This window comes from Penaeus chinensis, chromosome 14 (assembly GCF_019202785.1).
Source record: "Penaeus chinensis breed Huanghai No. 1 chromosome 14, ASM1920278v2, whole genome shotgun sequence".
Lineage (NCBI taxonomy): Eukaryota > Metazoa > Arthropoda > Malacostraca > Decapoda > Penaeidae > Penaeus > Penaeus chinensis.
Window position 1 is genome coordinate 17,019,532 of NC_061832.1, and position 17,500 is coordinate 17,037,031.

Sequence of the window (17,500 nt, forward strand, 5' to 3'; positions counted from 1 at the left end):
AGTAATAAACAATAATAATGATAATAACAACAATGATGATAATATTAACATTCACAATGATAATAGAAATGATATGAATAATGATGAAAATAATTAAATTAATGGTAATAATTATAATAATAATAAAATGATATTGGTAATGATGATTATTGTCATTAGATAATAATAACAATATTAGTATCATTATCTTTATTAATAATTAGTAATAATCATAACAAACATAATTAAAATAATAAGATAATAATAGTTGTAAAAATCACTGTAATAAAAAATAATAATGATAATGATTAAAACAATAATGACAATCATAATAACAACAACAACAATAATAATGGTGATAATGATAACAATGACAGTTATTTTTATTTTATTATTATTCTATAATTATTATTGCTATTGTTATCATTATAATTGTTATCACTTTTATCACTATTATTACTACATTTTTAAAAATTATTATTATCTTTATTATTAGCATCATTATGATCGTCATTACTTTTATTATTTTTCGTTAATAATGATAATGGTAATAATAATGATTACAATAATAATAATAATAATAATAATAATAATAATAATAATAATAATAATAATCATCATCATAATAATAATAATTATAATAATAATAACAATAATAATAATAATGATAATGATAATAATAATAATAATAATAATATTAATAATAATAATAACAATAATGATAATAATGATGATAATAAGAGCAATATTAATGATAATGATAATCAGAATAAAAAGATAATGGTAATAAGAACAATAATTACAGTAATTATTATGAATTTAATGATGATGGCAATATTAATATAGATAATATTAATATTAATGATAATGATAATAGTAATAATAATAATGATAATAATAATAATGATAACAATTATAATGATGATGATACTATTAGTGATAATGATAATAATAACATTAATAACAGTAATAATAATTATAATGATAATGATAACAATTATAATAATAACAATAATAACAATAATAACAATAATAATAGTAATAATAATAATTATAATAAAAAGAGGAAGATGAAAGAAAAAGAATATTAATGTCATTAATGATAACGATAATAATGCTGATAATAATAATAATAATAATAACAGTAACAGTAATAATAATAATAATAATAAAGAAATCATTGATAGTGATGATAATAATGATACTAGTAATAATATGGATAATAGTGATATTAATAGTAATAATAATTATGATGATAATAATGATAATAATAACAACAAACGAAATGATAATAATGAGTATATTGATGATGATACCAATTAAAATAATGATGACGATGGTAATAATGATAGTAATATTGTTATTGTTATCATTGTGATTATCATTATCATTATTGTTATCATTATTATTATTACTATGATCATTATCATTGTTATTGTTATTACTATTTTTATTATTATTATTATTACTGTTGTTGCTGTTATTGTTGTTATGATTATTGATATTATTAATATCATCATTTTAATTATTATTATTATTTCTATTGTTATCATTATTATTATTATTATTATTATTATTATTATTATTATTATTATCATTATTATTATTATAATTATTATTATTATTACCATTGTTATTATTATTACTATTATTATTATCGTTATATATAATGATCATTATTATTATTATCATTATTATTATCAATATCATTACTATTATTATTATTATTATTATTATTATTATTACTATTGAGATAATTATCAACATTACCCTCATTATTATTATCGTTATTATTATCATTATCATTATCATTGTTGGTATTGTTATTGTTATCAATGCTCTTATTATTGTTACTATTGCTATAATCATTATTGTTATCATTATCAATATCATTATCATTAGTATTATAATTAATACAATAAAATCAAATAATAACAGTAATGAACCATACCAATTTCGACAAATGTAGAAAAATAGTGAATGAGATTGAATATGTTCACAATGCATGAGATGTATATGACCGGTTTGCATTATACCAGAGATGTATTTTGTGTATTTCTGACGAAGATATAATCGAAATCGGTCAAATACATCTCTTGTATTGTGAAAATATTCATTCTCATGTATACCTTTATAATAATATCAATACTACAACTACTACACTAATAATAATAGCAATAATGATAATAAAGATAGTAACATTTACCGTTAATCATGTTGAAAATAATAACAATACTAATCATTAAAATTATAACAATGGTGGTAATAATAATAATGATGATGATAATAATTATGATAATAATAATGGTCATGATAATAGGTAATAATAGTAATAATGATTATTGTTATCATTATCATTATTATCACTATTATCATTATCATATTCTTATTCTTCTAATTATTATTATCATTATAATTAATGATAGTAATAATAACGTAATAATAATGATGGAAATAATTATCATAATGAAAGTGATAATGATAGCAATAATTACAATGATAACCATATTAATAATAATGAAGAGAATGTTAACAATAATAATTATGATTATAATAATAATAACAATAATAATAATAACAGTAATGATAATAATAATAATAATAATAATAATAATAATAATTATGAGGATGATAATGATAATAATAATAATAATAATAATAATAATAATAATAATAATAATATAATAATAATAATAATAATAATAATAACAATAGTAATAATAATAATAATAATAATAATAATAATAATAATAATAATAATAATAATAATAATGATAATGATGATGATAACAATAATAATAACAGTAATAATAATAATAGAAAAAATAATAATGATCATAATAATAATAATGATAATAATAACAGTAATAATAATAATGATAATTATAATAATGATAATAACAACAACAACAATAATAATAATAATAATAATAATAATAATAATAATAATGATAATAATAATAACAAAAATTATCATAATAACGATTACAAAATAACAGAAACGCTGATAAAAACACTAATGATGATAATGATAATACCATCAACAATAGCACCAATAATGAACCTAATAACATTTTAATAACAGCGATGATAATGATAATGATAATAATGACAATATAGTAATAACCATTAATGATAAGAAGATAGCCAAGATAATTTTTTTTTTCATAACATCCTTATTATCTTCATTATCATTATTATCATTATATTTATCATTGAATTTGTTTTCCTTATTACGATTTTTTTTATGATAACTACTATTACTATGAATTTTATTTGTATTATATTATCATACTTATTATGATCATCGTTATTATTATTGCTACCTTTATTTTTTATTTTATTTCTTTTTTGCTATTATTGTTATTATTACTATCATTATTGTCATTAATGTTATCGTTATTATCTTTATTGTTATCATTGCTATTATTCTTGTTTTTATTATTGTCATTATTGTTATCATTATCATTGTAAATATTATTATTATTATCATAATCATTATTCTTATTATTGTTATTATTATTATTATTATCATTGTTGTTATTATTATTAATATTATCATTATTATTATTAATATTATTATTATTACCATTATTATTATTATTAATATTATTATCATCATTATTACTACTATCATTATTATTATTATTATTATCATTATTATCATCATCATCATCATCATTATCATAATTACTATCATTGACATCATTAGATTTATCACCAATGTTATTATCTTTAATTCTTATGATTTCATTATCATAAGAAAAATAAAAGATAAAACAGAATTAGGAAAATCTAAAAAGATAATATTTCAGGCTGAATGACCACGTCTCCCCCCCCCCCCCCATTCCCCAACCCTTTTTCTGTACACTCTGAATAGTGAAGGAATCTGCCTTTCATAAACATTTAACTATCATCAATTTACTATGTACTATTTATCTACCATCTATCTGCGAACCCTATCTATCGTCTCTATCTATCACCCTTGCTACTCTCTACTATCTCCTCTATCATCTATCAAACTATCTATCTACCTATCATCTAAATATTACTATTCTGCCCTGCCCATATATTAAAATAAATTTTATTCACCCTCTCTATCAAACTATCTATCTTTATCTTTTATTCTAACGTTTGCACCTCACCTGACACTTTTTGGAAAAATTTTTTAGTTTGAAAAAAGCATCAGGGTCACTAATTTTTGTTTGTATGTTTGTTTGAATTTTACGCACACTACACAAACTATCTTCTATCTATCATCTGTCTGTCTGTCCCTTCTCTCTCTCTCTCTCTCTCTCTCTCTCTCCTCTCTCTCTCTCCTCAATCTCTCCCTCTCCCTATCTTAACAAATCTTATCACATTCTTATCAATCCATCTATATTCACATCTATCAAATCTTAATCTATCTACACATTTGACCAAAACATCACCTTTCAGGGCAAATACGGGCCAATAAAAAAAAAAAAAAAAAAGAAAAATACGATTGAACAAACCGGGAAATTATTATAAAGAAATAAAAATTTGGGATATATAAAATTTATAACTTCATTAACATAATTGCAAGAAAGAACCTTGAAATTTTTGTGAAAAGAAAAAAAATTGTGAAGAAAAATATAAATAATCAATAGGAAATGAATAAACATTTAACTTCATGCTTAATTGATTTTTGCTAAACCAAACAAACATTTTCGGGGGAAATTAATTTTTCAATAATTTTCAATTTTATTTTATTTAAATATGACTTTAAACCATGAAGTCTTACATACTTTTTGACATTCTTATCTCCCACAACTTAATAAACAAAAATTATAACACACAAAAAATACATTCACATACATTTTAAAAATAACAATAATCATAATAAAACAAAACAAAAGGAAAACGAAAATAGCATCTTCCATTAACAAAGTTACACATCTTGCCTTATCAAAGTTACACATCTTGCCCTATCAAAGTTACACATCTTGCCTTATCAAAGTTACACACAATCGTAACAAAGGGTTTGGGGGGAGCCAAATTTAGTCGACACGTACTCATTCCCTGGGCTTCCTCTTTGTTTGCAGAAAAAAAGTTTCATCGTGCAAGAACATTCGAACAAAAAGTGTTGCTGCGTTTGGGACAAAAAACACCCCGGGGGCATGATGGGTGGGGCAGGGGCTGAATGCGGGAAGAAATAAATTAATATTTAATATGGTTGATATTTGTATGTATATAAAAATGTTTGTATTTTTTATGAAATTTTGTAGTATTGTGTAATGTATGTATTTTTGTAAGTATGTAAGAAGTTTGTATGTAAGTATTATGTACTATGTAAAGGAATATAAATTACATCAAACATAATAAAAAGTTTTAAAAAAAATATCCGACGATCTCTCCACTCTCACCTCCTCCTTTCCTCTTCCTCTCCCCATCTTCTCTCTTCTCTCTTTCTCTCTCTCTCTCTCTCTTATCTATATATCTTATCTATCTATCATTTATCCTCTTTATATTTTGTCTTTTTTCTCACCATCTCTCAGTCCCTCCATTCTATCTAACGAAAAAAAATTCCGATTCAAATTCGATCTAAGCTAAAAAAACAAAACAATATAAATTAAACATGAAAATAATCTATTATTTAAAAATCCTTCTAATCTAATTTCTAAAGAAACACTAAAAACTAACAATAAAAAAAAGAAAAATATACCAAAAAAACAAAAAAACTAACTATATCTCTTATTACTAAAATAAAACTTCACAAAAAAAAAAAAAAAATAAAAAATCTAAATAAAAAAAACATTAAAAAAATTTCCCTATAAACTAAAATTAACTAAAAGGAAAATCAAGAAATCGTACTAACCCCGAGAATAATCCCACCCGAAGTCACCCTCCTTCTTTAATTGTACCTTTCCTTCTTTCACCCTCATCCCAATACCTCCCCCCCCATTCCCCCCCCCTTCCCTTTCCCTTCCCCCCCTTTCCCTTTCCCCCCCTCCCCCTCCCTCCTTCTCAGCCCCTCCCCCTGTCCCTTCCCTCCCTTTCCTTCTCACCCCCTCCCCCCTCCTCCCTTTTCACCCTCTCCCTCCTTTCCCCTTTCCCCCCCTCCTTCTCACCCTCTCCCTTCCCATTCCTTCCCTTCCCCCCCTTCTCCCCTCCCCTCCTTTCCCTTCCTCCCTCTTTCTCACCCTCTCCCTCCCATTCCCTTTCCCCCCTCCTCTCACCCTCCCCCCTCCTCCCTTCCTCCCTCCTTCCCCCCCTCTCCCTTCTTTCCTTTCCTCCCTCCTTCCACCCTCTCCCCCCATTCCTTCCCTCCCTCTCCTTCCCCTTCCCTTCCCCCCCTCCTTCTCCCCTCTCCTCCCCCTTCCTTCCCCTTTCCCCCTTTTCACCCTCTCCTCCCATCCTTCCCCCCCTCCTTCTCACCCTCTCCCCCCCCTTCCCTTCCTCCCTCCTCTCACCCTCCCCCCCCCTTCCTTTTTCCCCCCCCCCCTTCTCACCCCTTTCCCCCCCTCCCTCCCTCCCTCCTCCCCAACCTCTCCCTCCCTTCCCTTCCTCCCTCCTTCTCCCCCCCCCTCCCTCCCTTTCCTTTCCTCCCTCTTTCTCACCCTCTCCCCCCATTCCTTCCCTTTCCCCCTTTCTCACCCTCTTTCCCCCCCATTCCTTCCCCCTCCCTCCACCCTCTTTCCCCCCCATTCCTTCCCTCCCTCCTCTCAAAACCCTCCCTCCCAAACTTCCCTCCCTCTTTCTCACCCTCTCCCCTCCTTTCCTTCCCTCCCTCTCCCTCCCCCTTCCCTTCCCCCCCCCTCCTTCTCCCCCTCTCCCCCAATCCTTCCCTCCCTCCTTTCGCCCCCTCCCTCCCTTTTCCCTTTCCCCTCCCTCCTTCTCCACCCCTCCCCCCATTCCCTTTCCCCCCTTCCTTCTCCCCCTCCCCCTCCCTTCCTTCCCCCCTCCTTCCTCACCCTCTCCCCCCAATCCTTCCCTCCCTCTTTCTCACCCTCTCCTCCTTTCCCTTTCCCCCCCCCTCTCCCCCTCTCCTCCCATTCCTTCCCTCCCTCCTCTCACCCTCTCCCTCCATTTTCCCTTCCCTCCCCCTCTCACCCTCCCCCCCTCCCTTCCCTACCTCCTTTCCCCCCCCCCCTCCCTTTCCTTCCCTCCCTCCTTCTCACCTCTCCCTCCCTTTCCTTCCCTCCTCCTTTTCTCACCCCTCTCCCTCCCTCCTTCTCACCCCTCCTCCTTCCCTATCACCCTTTCCCTCCCTCCTTCTCACCCTTCCTCCCTCCCTTCCCTTCCCTCCCTCCTTCTCACCCTCTCCCTCCCTTCCCTTCCCTCCCTCCTCATCACCCTCTCCCTTTCCTTCCTCCCTCCTTCTCACCCTCTCCCCTTTTTTCCCTTCCCACTCCCTCCTTCTCACCTTTCTCCCTCACCTTCCCTCCCTCCTTCCCTCCCTCCCTTCCCTCCCTCCTTCCCTGCCTCCCCTTCCCTCCACCCTTCTCGCCTCTCTCCCTCCCTTCCTTCCCTTCCTCCTTCTCACAACTCTCCCTCCCATCCCTCCCTCACTTTCCTCCCTCTCCCTCCCTGCTTCTCCCCCTCCTTCTCCCCTCTCCCTCCCTTCCCTTCTCTCCCTCCTTCTCACCCTCTCCCTCCCTTCCCTCCTTCCTTCTCACCCTCTCCCTCGATTCCCTTCCCCTCCCTCCTTCTCAACTCTCCCTCCCTTCCCTTCCCTCCCTCCCCCCTTCCCTCCCTCCTTCTCACCCCTCCCTCCCTTCCCTTCCCTCCCTCCTCTCACCCTTCCCCTTTCCTTCCCGCCCTCCTTCTCACCCTCATCCCTCCCTTCCCTTCCCTCCCTCCTTCTCACCCTCTCCCTCCCTCCCCTTCCTCCTCCTTCCCTCCCTCCCCTTCCCTCCCTCCTTCCGTCTCGCCCTCTCCCTCCCTTCCCTTCCCTTCCCTCCTTCTCACTAAACTCCCCTCCTCCCTCCCTCCCTTCCTTTCCTCCCTCCCCTCCCTCTTCTCCCCCTCCTTCACCCCTCTCCCTCCCTGCTTCTCCCCCTCCTTCTCCCCCTCTCCCTCCCTTCCCTTCCCTCCCTCCTTCTCACCCTCTCCCTCCCTTCCCTCCTCCTTCTCACCCTCATCTCTCCCTTCCCTTCCCTCCCTCCTTCCCTCCCTCCCCTTCCTTCCCTCCTTCTCACCACTCCCTCCCTTCCCTCCCTCCTTTCACCGCTCCCTCCCTTCCTCCCTCCCTCCTCTCACCCTCTTTCCCTCCATCCCCTTTTCACCCCCTCTCGCCTCCCTTCCCTCCCTCCCTCCTTCTCACCCCTCCCCCCTCCATCCTTTTCACCCTCTCCCTCCTTCCCTTCCCTCCCTCCTTTCCCCCCTCGCCTCCCTCCCTTCCCTCCCTCCTTCCCACCCACTCCCTCCCTTTCCTTCCCTCCCTCCTTCCCTTCCTCCTTCCCCTTTCCCTCCCTCCCTTTCCTTTCCTCCCTCCTTCTCACCCTCTCCCTCCCTTCCCTTCCCTCCCTGCTTCTCACCCTCTCCCTCCATTCCCTTCCCTCCCTCCTTCTCACCCTCTCCCTCCCTCCTTTTCACCCTCTCCCTCCCTCCTTCTCACCCTCTCCCTCCCTCCCCTTCCCTCCCTCCTTCTCACCCTCTCCCTCCCTTCCCTTCCCTCCCTCCTTCTCACCCTCTCCCTCCCTTCCCTTCCCTCCCTCCTCATCACCCTCTCCCTTTCCTTCCCTCCCTCCTTCTCACCCTCTCCCTTTTTTCCCTTCCCTCCCTCCTTCTCACCCTCTCTCTCCCTCACCTTCCCTCCCTCCTTCCCTCCCTCCCCCTTCCCTCCCTCCTTCCTGCCTCCCCTTCCCTCCCTCCTTCTCGCCCTCTCCCTCCCTTCCCTTCCCTTCCTCCTTCTCACACTCTCCCTCCCATCCCTCCCTCCTTTCCTCCCTCTCCCTCCCTGCTTCTCCCCCTCCTTCTCCCCCTCTCCCTCCCTTCCCTTCTCTCCCTCCTTCTCACCCTCTCCCTCCCTTCCCTCCTTCCTTCTCACCCTCTCCCTCGATTCCCTTCCCCTCCCTCCTTCTCAAACTCTCCCTCCCTTCCCTTCCCTCCCTCCCCTTCCCTCCCTCCTTCTCACCCTCTCCCTCCCTTCCCTTCCCTCCCTCCTTCTCACCCTCTCCCTTTCCTTCCCTCCCTCCTTCTCACCCTCTCCCTCCCTTCCCTTCCCTCCCTCCTTCTCACCCTCTCCCTCCCTCCCCTTCCCTCCCTCCTTCCCTCCCTCCCCTTCCCTCCCTCCTTCTCGCCCTCTCCCTCCCTTCCCTTCCCTTCCTCCTTCTCACACTCTCCCTCCCATCCCTCCCTCCTTTCCTCCCTCTCCCTCCCTGCTTCTCCCCCTCCTTCTCCCCCTCTCCCTCCCTGCTTCTCCCCCTCCTTCTCCCCCTCTCCCTCCCTTCCCTTCCCTCCCTCCTTCTCACCCTCTCCCTCCCTTCCCTCCCTCCTTCTCACCCTCTCCCTCGCTTCCCTTCCCTCCCTCCTTCTCAAACTCTCCCTCCCTTCCCTTCCCTCCCTCCCCTTCCCTCCCTCCTTCTCACCCTCTCCCTCCCTTCCCTTCCCTCCCTCCTTCTCACCCTCTCCCTCCCTTCCCTTCCCTCCCTCCTTCTCACCCTCTCCCTCCCATCCCTCCCTCCCTTCCCTTCCCTCCCTCCTTCTCCCCCCTCTCCCTCCCTTCCCTTCCCTCCCTCCTTCTCCCCCTCTCCCTCCCTTCCCTTCCCTCCCTAACATTCCAAATCCACGAGTCTAGAATTCCCGACTTACCTTTCCTCATCCTGGAACCCTCCTGAGCCTCCGCGCGTGACCCGTAACGAACGCAGGTCAACTCAGGCGGAGTGACACACTTGCAGATGACCTGTCTTCCTCTGATCTTGACCTGCGACCTGGTGGCAATGGTCAGGTCACCGAGGCGGCACGTGGACTGGGAAGGGGCTATGGATAAAAATGAAAAATAAATAAATAAAAAAATAAATGGTGTTATGAAAAGAAAACAAGGTAAGAAAAGCGAATGCCAAAAATAGGTGGATAATCAAATCAAAATAAAGATGAAGATAAAGAAAAAATGCGGCTTAAAGATAGAATAATAGATAAAAGGAATAAAAGGGGGAGAAAAACAACATAAAACAGAATAATGATTATAATAAAAAAGAAAAAAAAAAAAAGAAAAAAAACAATGATGAGAATAATCAAGAATAATAAAGATAAAAAACGATAAATATGATAAAGATAAAAAGATGTAATGATAAAGATATAAAAGATTATAATAAAGATAAATAGATAATAATAAAGATAAAAAGATAAATAAGATAAAGACAAAAAGGATAATGATAAAGATACAAATATAATGATAAAGATAAAAAGATAAATAAGATAAAGACAAAAAGCATAATGATAGAGATACAAATATAATGATAAAGATAAAAAGATAAATAAGATAAAGACAAAAAGCATAATGATAGAGATACAAATATAATGATAAAGATAAAAAGATAAAAATAAAGACAAAAAATAATGATAAAGATAAAAAGATAATGATAAAGATAAATATATAATGATAAAAATAAGAAAATAATGATAAAGCTAAAAATATAATGATAAAGATAAAAAGATAATGATAAAGATAAAAAGATAATGATAAAGATATAAAGATAATGATAAAGATAAAAAAATAATGATAAAGATAAAAAGCTAATGATAAAGATAAAAAAATAATGATAAAGATAAGAAGATAATGATAGAGATAGAACATAATGATAAACATAAAACAAAATAATGATAAAGATAAAAATATAATGATAAAGATAAAAAATAATGATAAATACAAATATAATGATAAATATAAAAAGATAATGATAAATATAAAAAAAAATGATGATAAATATGAAAAGATAATGGTAAAGATAAAAAAAATTAATGATAAAGACAAGAAAGATAATGATAAGGATAAAAAAGATAATGATAAAGATAAAGAAAATTATAGATCTAATAAATATCGAGATATGGATGACATGATGAAAATAAAAATAAACATTTAACTGTAAGATAAATATATTAAGAAAGAAAAACGAAGATTTTTTTTTAAACAAACTGCTAAAGAGAGAGAGAGAATTATTTTTTTTTTTTTATAAAATAACAGAAACGAAAATAAACTAAATGAAAAGGAATAAAGAAATACTGGGACTTAATTTCTTAATTAATGAAACTGCTTCTTGGAACAATTTTTCTCTCTCTCTCTTTCTCTCTTTCTCTCTATCTATCTATCTATCTCGCTTTCTTTCTTTCTTTCTCTCTCTCTCTCTCTCTCTCTCTCTCTCTCTCTCTCTCTCTCTCTCTTCTCTCTCTCTCTCTCTCTCTCTCTCTCTCTCTCTCTCTCTCTCTCTCTCTCTCTCTCTCTCTCTCCTCTCTCTCTCACTCTCTCTCTCTCTTTCTCTCTCTCTCTCTCTCTCTCTCTCTCTCTCTCTCTCTCTCTCTCTCTCTCGCTCTCTCTCTTCTCTCTCTCTCTCTCTCTCTCTCTCTCTCTCTCTCTCTCTCTCTCTCTCTCTCTCTCTCTGCTCTCTCTCTCTCTCTCTCTCTCTCTCTCTCTCTCTCTTTCTCTCTCTCTCTCTCTCTGCTCTTTCTCTCTCTCTCTCTCTCTCTCTCTCTCTCTCTCTCTCTCTCTCTCTCTCTCTCTCTCTCTCTCTCTCTCTCTCTCTCTCTCTCTCTCTCTCTCTCTCTCTCTCTCTCTCTCTCTCTCTCTCTCTCTCTCTCTCTCTCTCTCTCTCTCTCTCTCTCTCTCTCTCTCTCTCTCTCTCTCTCTCTCTCTCTCTCTCTCTCTCTCTCTCTCTCTCTCTCTCTCTCTCTCTCTCTCTCTCTCTCTCTCTCTCTCTCTCTCTCTCTCTCTCTCTCTCTCTCTCTCTCTCTCTTGCTCTCTCTCTCTCTCTCTCTCTCTCTCTCTCTCTCTCTCTCTCTCTCTCTCTCTCTCTCTCTCTCTCTCTCTCTCTCTCTCTCTCTCTCTGCTCTCTCTCTCTCTATCTATCTATCTATCTATCTATCTTTCTCTCTATCTCTGGAAGGAAGGAAGAAAGGAAAGAATCAATATATTATACATTACATATATTACGTTACCTGCATGTTTTCGCATTGCTTTGTTGATCGATGAACGGGAGATACGTGGGTCACCGGCTGGAGAGATAGGTAAAAGGAGATAGATAAAAGGAGATAGATAAAAGGAGATAGATAAAAGGAGATAGATAAAAGGAGATAGATAAAAGGAGATAGATAAAAGGAGATAGATAAAAGGAGATAGATAAAAGGAGATAGATAAAGGATAGACGGATTTGAATAACATATACAGATTCTTAAAGAAATTGTGGTTCGAAAAATATGGGTGTATGTGTTTGCAAGTGTTTTCAGTGCAGGAAAAGATTTATTTATTGTGAGACACCCAGAGAAATGCACACACGCAGTCAATGTGTGTGTGTGTGTGTGTGTGTGTGTGTGTGTGTGTGTGTGTGTGTGTGTGTGTGTGTGTGTGTGTGTGTGTGTGTGTGTGTGTGTGTGTGTGCGTGGGTGTGCGTGTGCTTGTATGTGTAACACCGCTCTGTATTAATATACAAACACAAACAAGAACAAATAAATGAAAACAAAACAAAAACAAACAAACATAAACTTACGACACAGCCAGTCAATTGGGCAGCACTTTTTCTCAGAGTAAATTGGAGTGCAGCCACTTTGCAACTTTGAAATATACCTGCAATGTGAGTTTATCAAGCAAACAATTTTAGTATACGTAAAAAACTGAATTACTGATGAAACAAAGGTGTTGATAGCATAATACATTTCCGAATAGAACGAAAAAAAATGTACACTAAATCTTTTCAAACACTTTCTTAAATACTTAAATACTCTTTCCACGCGTCTCATATATCAACACACACAGTGTATATCTCACACACATAACGACAAATCAAATAATTACGTAATCTATTCTCCGCTTCAACAATTACTTACCTCTCCAGCCCACAGTCCATCCTGTAACAACCATATCCTGTAATGTTGGTGAAAGCTGATGTACACACACACGCCTGGCAAGGAAGGTCATGCGAGGTCATCCGGTCACCTTCGAGGTATGTTTTATTTTCCCACGAACAGGTCACCGTGTCTCTTTGGTCTCGGGGAAAAATTTGGTCTTCTTCTGAGAGAAGGAGGGAGAGGGAGGGAGGGAGGGGGGGGGGGAAGGGAGTGAGGGAGGGAGGGAGGGAGAGAGAGAGAGGAGAGAGGGAGGGAAGCAGAGAGAGAGGGAGAGAGAGATGGAGAAACGTAAGAACGGTTAATTAAAGACACATTAACTTGCAGTATACCAATTATAAAATCTCTCAAAAATATAGATTAAGTATAAATTCGTGAATATATCATCTGAAATTACCACTTGCGAGATGAAAAATCAACAGTGAATATACCATAGAAAAACAATGAGATAAAACCCAAAATAACTATTATAGTGTGCATTTATCATACCCAAATTCAATACTATACAGCTTTCCTATACAAGGAAGGGATACTCTGTACATCAAGGCTTATTACATACCGCAGTCTTGGGCATACGGACAGCATGCACCAGGCTTGAACAGATGACGGCATCCTGGCCCAGGTTGATTCATGTCATGGCACTCGACTTGGCACTTGATATCGGGCCTTGAGGGAGAAGATGAGAGATGGTTAGGTCAGAATTTAAGAATTAGAATAAGGAAGCATAGACACACGGAGAGAGAGAAAGGAAAAGAGGAGTGTGTGTGTGTGTGTGTGTGTGTGTGTGCGTGCGTGCGTGCGTGCGTGCGTGCGTGCGTGCGTGCGTGCGTGCGTGCGTGCGTGCGTGCGTGCGTGCGTGCATTCGTGCGTGCGTGCGTGTGTGCGTGCGTGTGTGTGCGTGTGCGTGCGTTTCTGCCTGCCTGCCTGCGTGTATATGTGTGTGTGAGTGCGTGCGTGCGTGCGTGAGAACCAGAGATTAGAGATAAACAAAAACAGATGAAAAAACAACATAACAAATTAGAGACAACCAAAAAACAAAGGAAGAGAGTAAACGAACATCAACCACAATGCACAACTAAAACGATAGCAAAGAAACAAACAAAAACATTACACTTACAAAACATCAACTACACAGTGACAAGCGCCAAGGCAGTCATTTCCTAAAGGCACCTCTTCTCCAGGCAGGTAAAATGACCCTCTGTAGAAACACCTGGTCGAATTCTGCATCAGCTGTGTGCCCTGTGCTGTTGAGGGATGCCAGGATGTGCATTGAAGAGTAAGAAGATGAATTGGGACACACAGACTCACGCCAGATGAATTATGAATGGGGAAGGTATGAATGGAAATGAATATCTTCACGGTACAAGGGGTGTATTTGATCAGTTTCGATTATATATGTCTTTAATTCATTCTTTATTCACAGTGCAAGGGATGCATGTGACCGGTTTTTCATTATATCTTCGTCTTTAATACATTCAGTACAGTAGTGAGAATACGATGGCTAATGCATGTATTTCTGACGGAAGATATAATCGAAACCGGTCAAATACATCTCTTGTGCTGTGGATATAGAATGTATTTAAGACGAAGATATAATCGAAACTTATCAAATACGTCTCCTATATTGTGAAAATATTAATCTTATTCATACCCTTTCTATCTTTGTCGCGATGAAGACTGGATCTAGTTTTTGAAACGTTGGCTTTAAATAAAGGTAACATTGATACCCAATTCTGTGAATGGGGTTTATCAAATCAAACAGACGAACAGAGAAAGAAGGAGAGATAACCTGGATAACACAGGATGTCACTTGAAAAAAAAAAATGATCATAATCCTCGATAATTTTGGATAATAATGAACACCACTGGATAACTTTGGATATTAGGCAATAATAGTAGTATTATGATTAATAATAGCTAGCACTACACTGATTAATATTAGATATTTGAGGATAATACTGGATAACACTAAACAGTACTAAATATTTACTAAACAGTCGTGCATAACACACTGAATATTCCTGGATAGTCTTGCATAAACAATACACTGAACATTACTAGATACTATTGGATAACACCGCATAGTAGTGGAAACTCCTGGATAACATTGGATAACATACGACACGAGAAGCCAGTCGGGCAGCAGAATCCCTTGTCATAGAGAGGCTGGCATTTCTTGGCCAGGTAGTGAGACCATCTCGACCAAGGGCACTGGGACCGGTCGCAGGAGGCGTCTGCAGAAGGAGAGGTCGTGGTATGTAAGTTTTCAGAAAAGAAAGAAAAACGAAAAGAAAGAAAAGAAAAGAAAAAACAGAAAAGAAGAGAAAATATATGAGAAAAAAAAGAAAAGAAAAGAAAATATATATAAAAAAACAGAAAAGATAAGAACAAGAACAAGAAAACAGAAAAGAAAAGAGAATATATATAAAAACAGAAAAGACACGAACAAGAAAAATAAAACAAAAATCAAAACGAATAAAACAAGAAAACAAAACAAAACAAAAATAATCGACTCGACCCCTCACCAGACACAGGCGGCGCTCCGGTGTGGCACTCTCTCTGACACTCTTCAGGAGAAAGAAACGTGCCTGCCTTTCCACCGCAGGCACTGACAGGCTCGCACCGGTCTCTCTCGGCCACGTACTGGAAGCGGGGGGTTCGCTGATCGCAGTGGCCGGGGGGGCGCGGGTCTTCCTCCCTCGCGAAACACCTTTGGGCCTTCCTCCACGGCCCTGGAATACCTGCAGATTCGTGGTTTGAACTTTGATGAGTCTGTTTACCCTTTTCACACACACACGTGCACGTACGGGTACGCACACACGCACGTACGCGTACGCGGACACACACATACGCGTACGTACACACACACTTACGCTTACGCACGCACGCATATACGCAAGCACACACACACACACGAACACAGACGCGCGCGCGCACACACACACACACACACACACACACACACACACACATACACACACACACACACAGAAAGAGAAAGAGAAAGAGAGAGAGAGGGGGGGGAGGGAGAAGCAGAGGCAGAGGGAGAGGGAGGAGAGGGGAGAGAGAGAGACAGAGAGAGAGAGAGAGAGAGAGAGAGAGAGAGAGAGAGAGAGAGAGAGAGAGAGAGAGAGAGAGAGAGAGAGAGAGAGAGAGGGGGGGGGGAGGGAGAGGGAGAGAGAGAGAGAGAGAGAGAGAGGGGGGGGAGGGAGAGGGAGAGGAGAGAGGAGAGGGGGGGGAGATTGTCAAACATAGATATATGTACAGTAATATCAAATGGGAAAAGCTTTGACAGAGTCTGTTACTTCAACGACCATTTGTTTTATTATGTTTGTTTTTGTGTGTGTGAGCCATTTCCCTTTTTCAATTTTTTGCATTCTTCAGTTTGCTTTGATGTCTCTTCGCGAATCCAGGAGTAATGCTTCTGAGGATATCATAAATATTTATTCATTTTCTTTTATAGCCTCGCTCTCCCTTTGTTCAGGTATATGGTCCTTATGTCACCACAGTCACAGATTAAGTTTCCTCAAATGACTAAACTTTTATGTGAATTGTCCATGTGTAACTTATACTTTTGTGATCCGTATTCATATTGACAAATGCAAAATAGGTATGAATAAGAAAGTCTATCTTAATAATACAAGATATGCATTTAACCGGTTTTGATTATAGCATGTATTTCAGACGCAGATATAATCGAAACCGATTAAATACGTCTCTTGTAATGTGAAGATATCCATTCACATTCATGCCTTTTCAGCATACAGTTGTGAGTTTGATGTTTGGTACTACGCGAAGAAGCTTCCTGATTAAGTAGTGCGCCAGCTGTGTATCCCTACCAGCCTACATCAACATGTACTTAAGTTAGTATATAACCCACCTATTGCTGCTCGCCCTGGAAATCTGCAAACAGACCAGTACCTCCAGAATAAAACTATTTCCCGAACATACTCAGAGAAGTCTAGGAGATGTGATGCATACGAGAAGAACGGATCAATGGATCAGACAGAGATGAATGGCAGGCCACCAGCTTCCGGACCTTTGCATGTTGTCAGTGCAAATTCGTTACCGTGTAGGCACCATCGAAAAGTTTTCCTTGCATTCTCACCAGTGGGAGCCATCACACGAGGTTTATACAGCTTACTCCTCTGTCTGGCAAGCGGGAGTTATGCAAGGGCTAAATGGGTATTTCAATACTGCTTTCGGTCCTCCTCGACACCTCTACACAAACCAGTCATGTGAACTTTAAGAGGTATTTTCACGTGTATATGTCAACATCTGGAGGTTAGCTACTCCTTTTCTAACGCTTATCATACAGAATCAAATGGAATAATTGACTGGAGAAATAACTGTTAAAAACGCTCTTGTTGTTTTGGTGGGCTAGGAGTAAGACTAATTTATATCCCTTTAGTTTGCCTTGCTTTTAACGCTATCCATTGTTCATTGGTGACCAACCTTTCTACCTACTGACTTGAAAAACGGCTGTTCTCACAAGGCCTAAGGA

General features: G+C 38.2%; 1 protein-coding gene across 1 annotated transcript in view; it reads right to left on the minus strand.

Annotated features, from left to right (window-relative positions):
* Window positions 1-5,541: 5,541 nt before the first annotated feature.
* LOC125032368 (kielin/chordin-like protein) overlaps window positions 5,542-17,500 on the minus strand; it is a 28,732-nt gene continuing 16,773 nt past the window's right edge. The window contains exons 5-13 of the mRNA XM_047623464.1: window positions 15,522-15,737; window positions 15,117-15,230; window positions 14,114-14,240; window positions 13,556-13,662; window positions 12,979-13,162; window positions 12,642-12,718; window positions 12,094-12,150; window positions 9,754-9,921; window positions 5,542-5,546 (exon numbers count right to left, since the gene is read on the minus strand). Of these exons, the coding sequence (XP_047479420.1) occupies window positions 5,542-5,546; window positions 9,754-9,921; window positions 12,094-12,150; window positions 12,642-12,718; window positions 12,979-13,162; window positions 13,556-13,662; window positions 14,114-14,240; window positions 15,117-15,230; window positions 15,522-15,737 (1,055 nt within the window). The remainder of the gene's footprint in view (window positions 5,547-9,753; window positions 9,922-12,093; window positions 12,151-12,641; window positions 12,719-12,978; window positions 13,163-13,555; window positions 13,663-14,113; window positions 14,241-15,116; window positions 15,231-15,521; window positions 15,738-17,500) is intronic.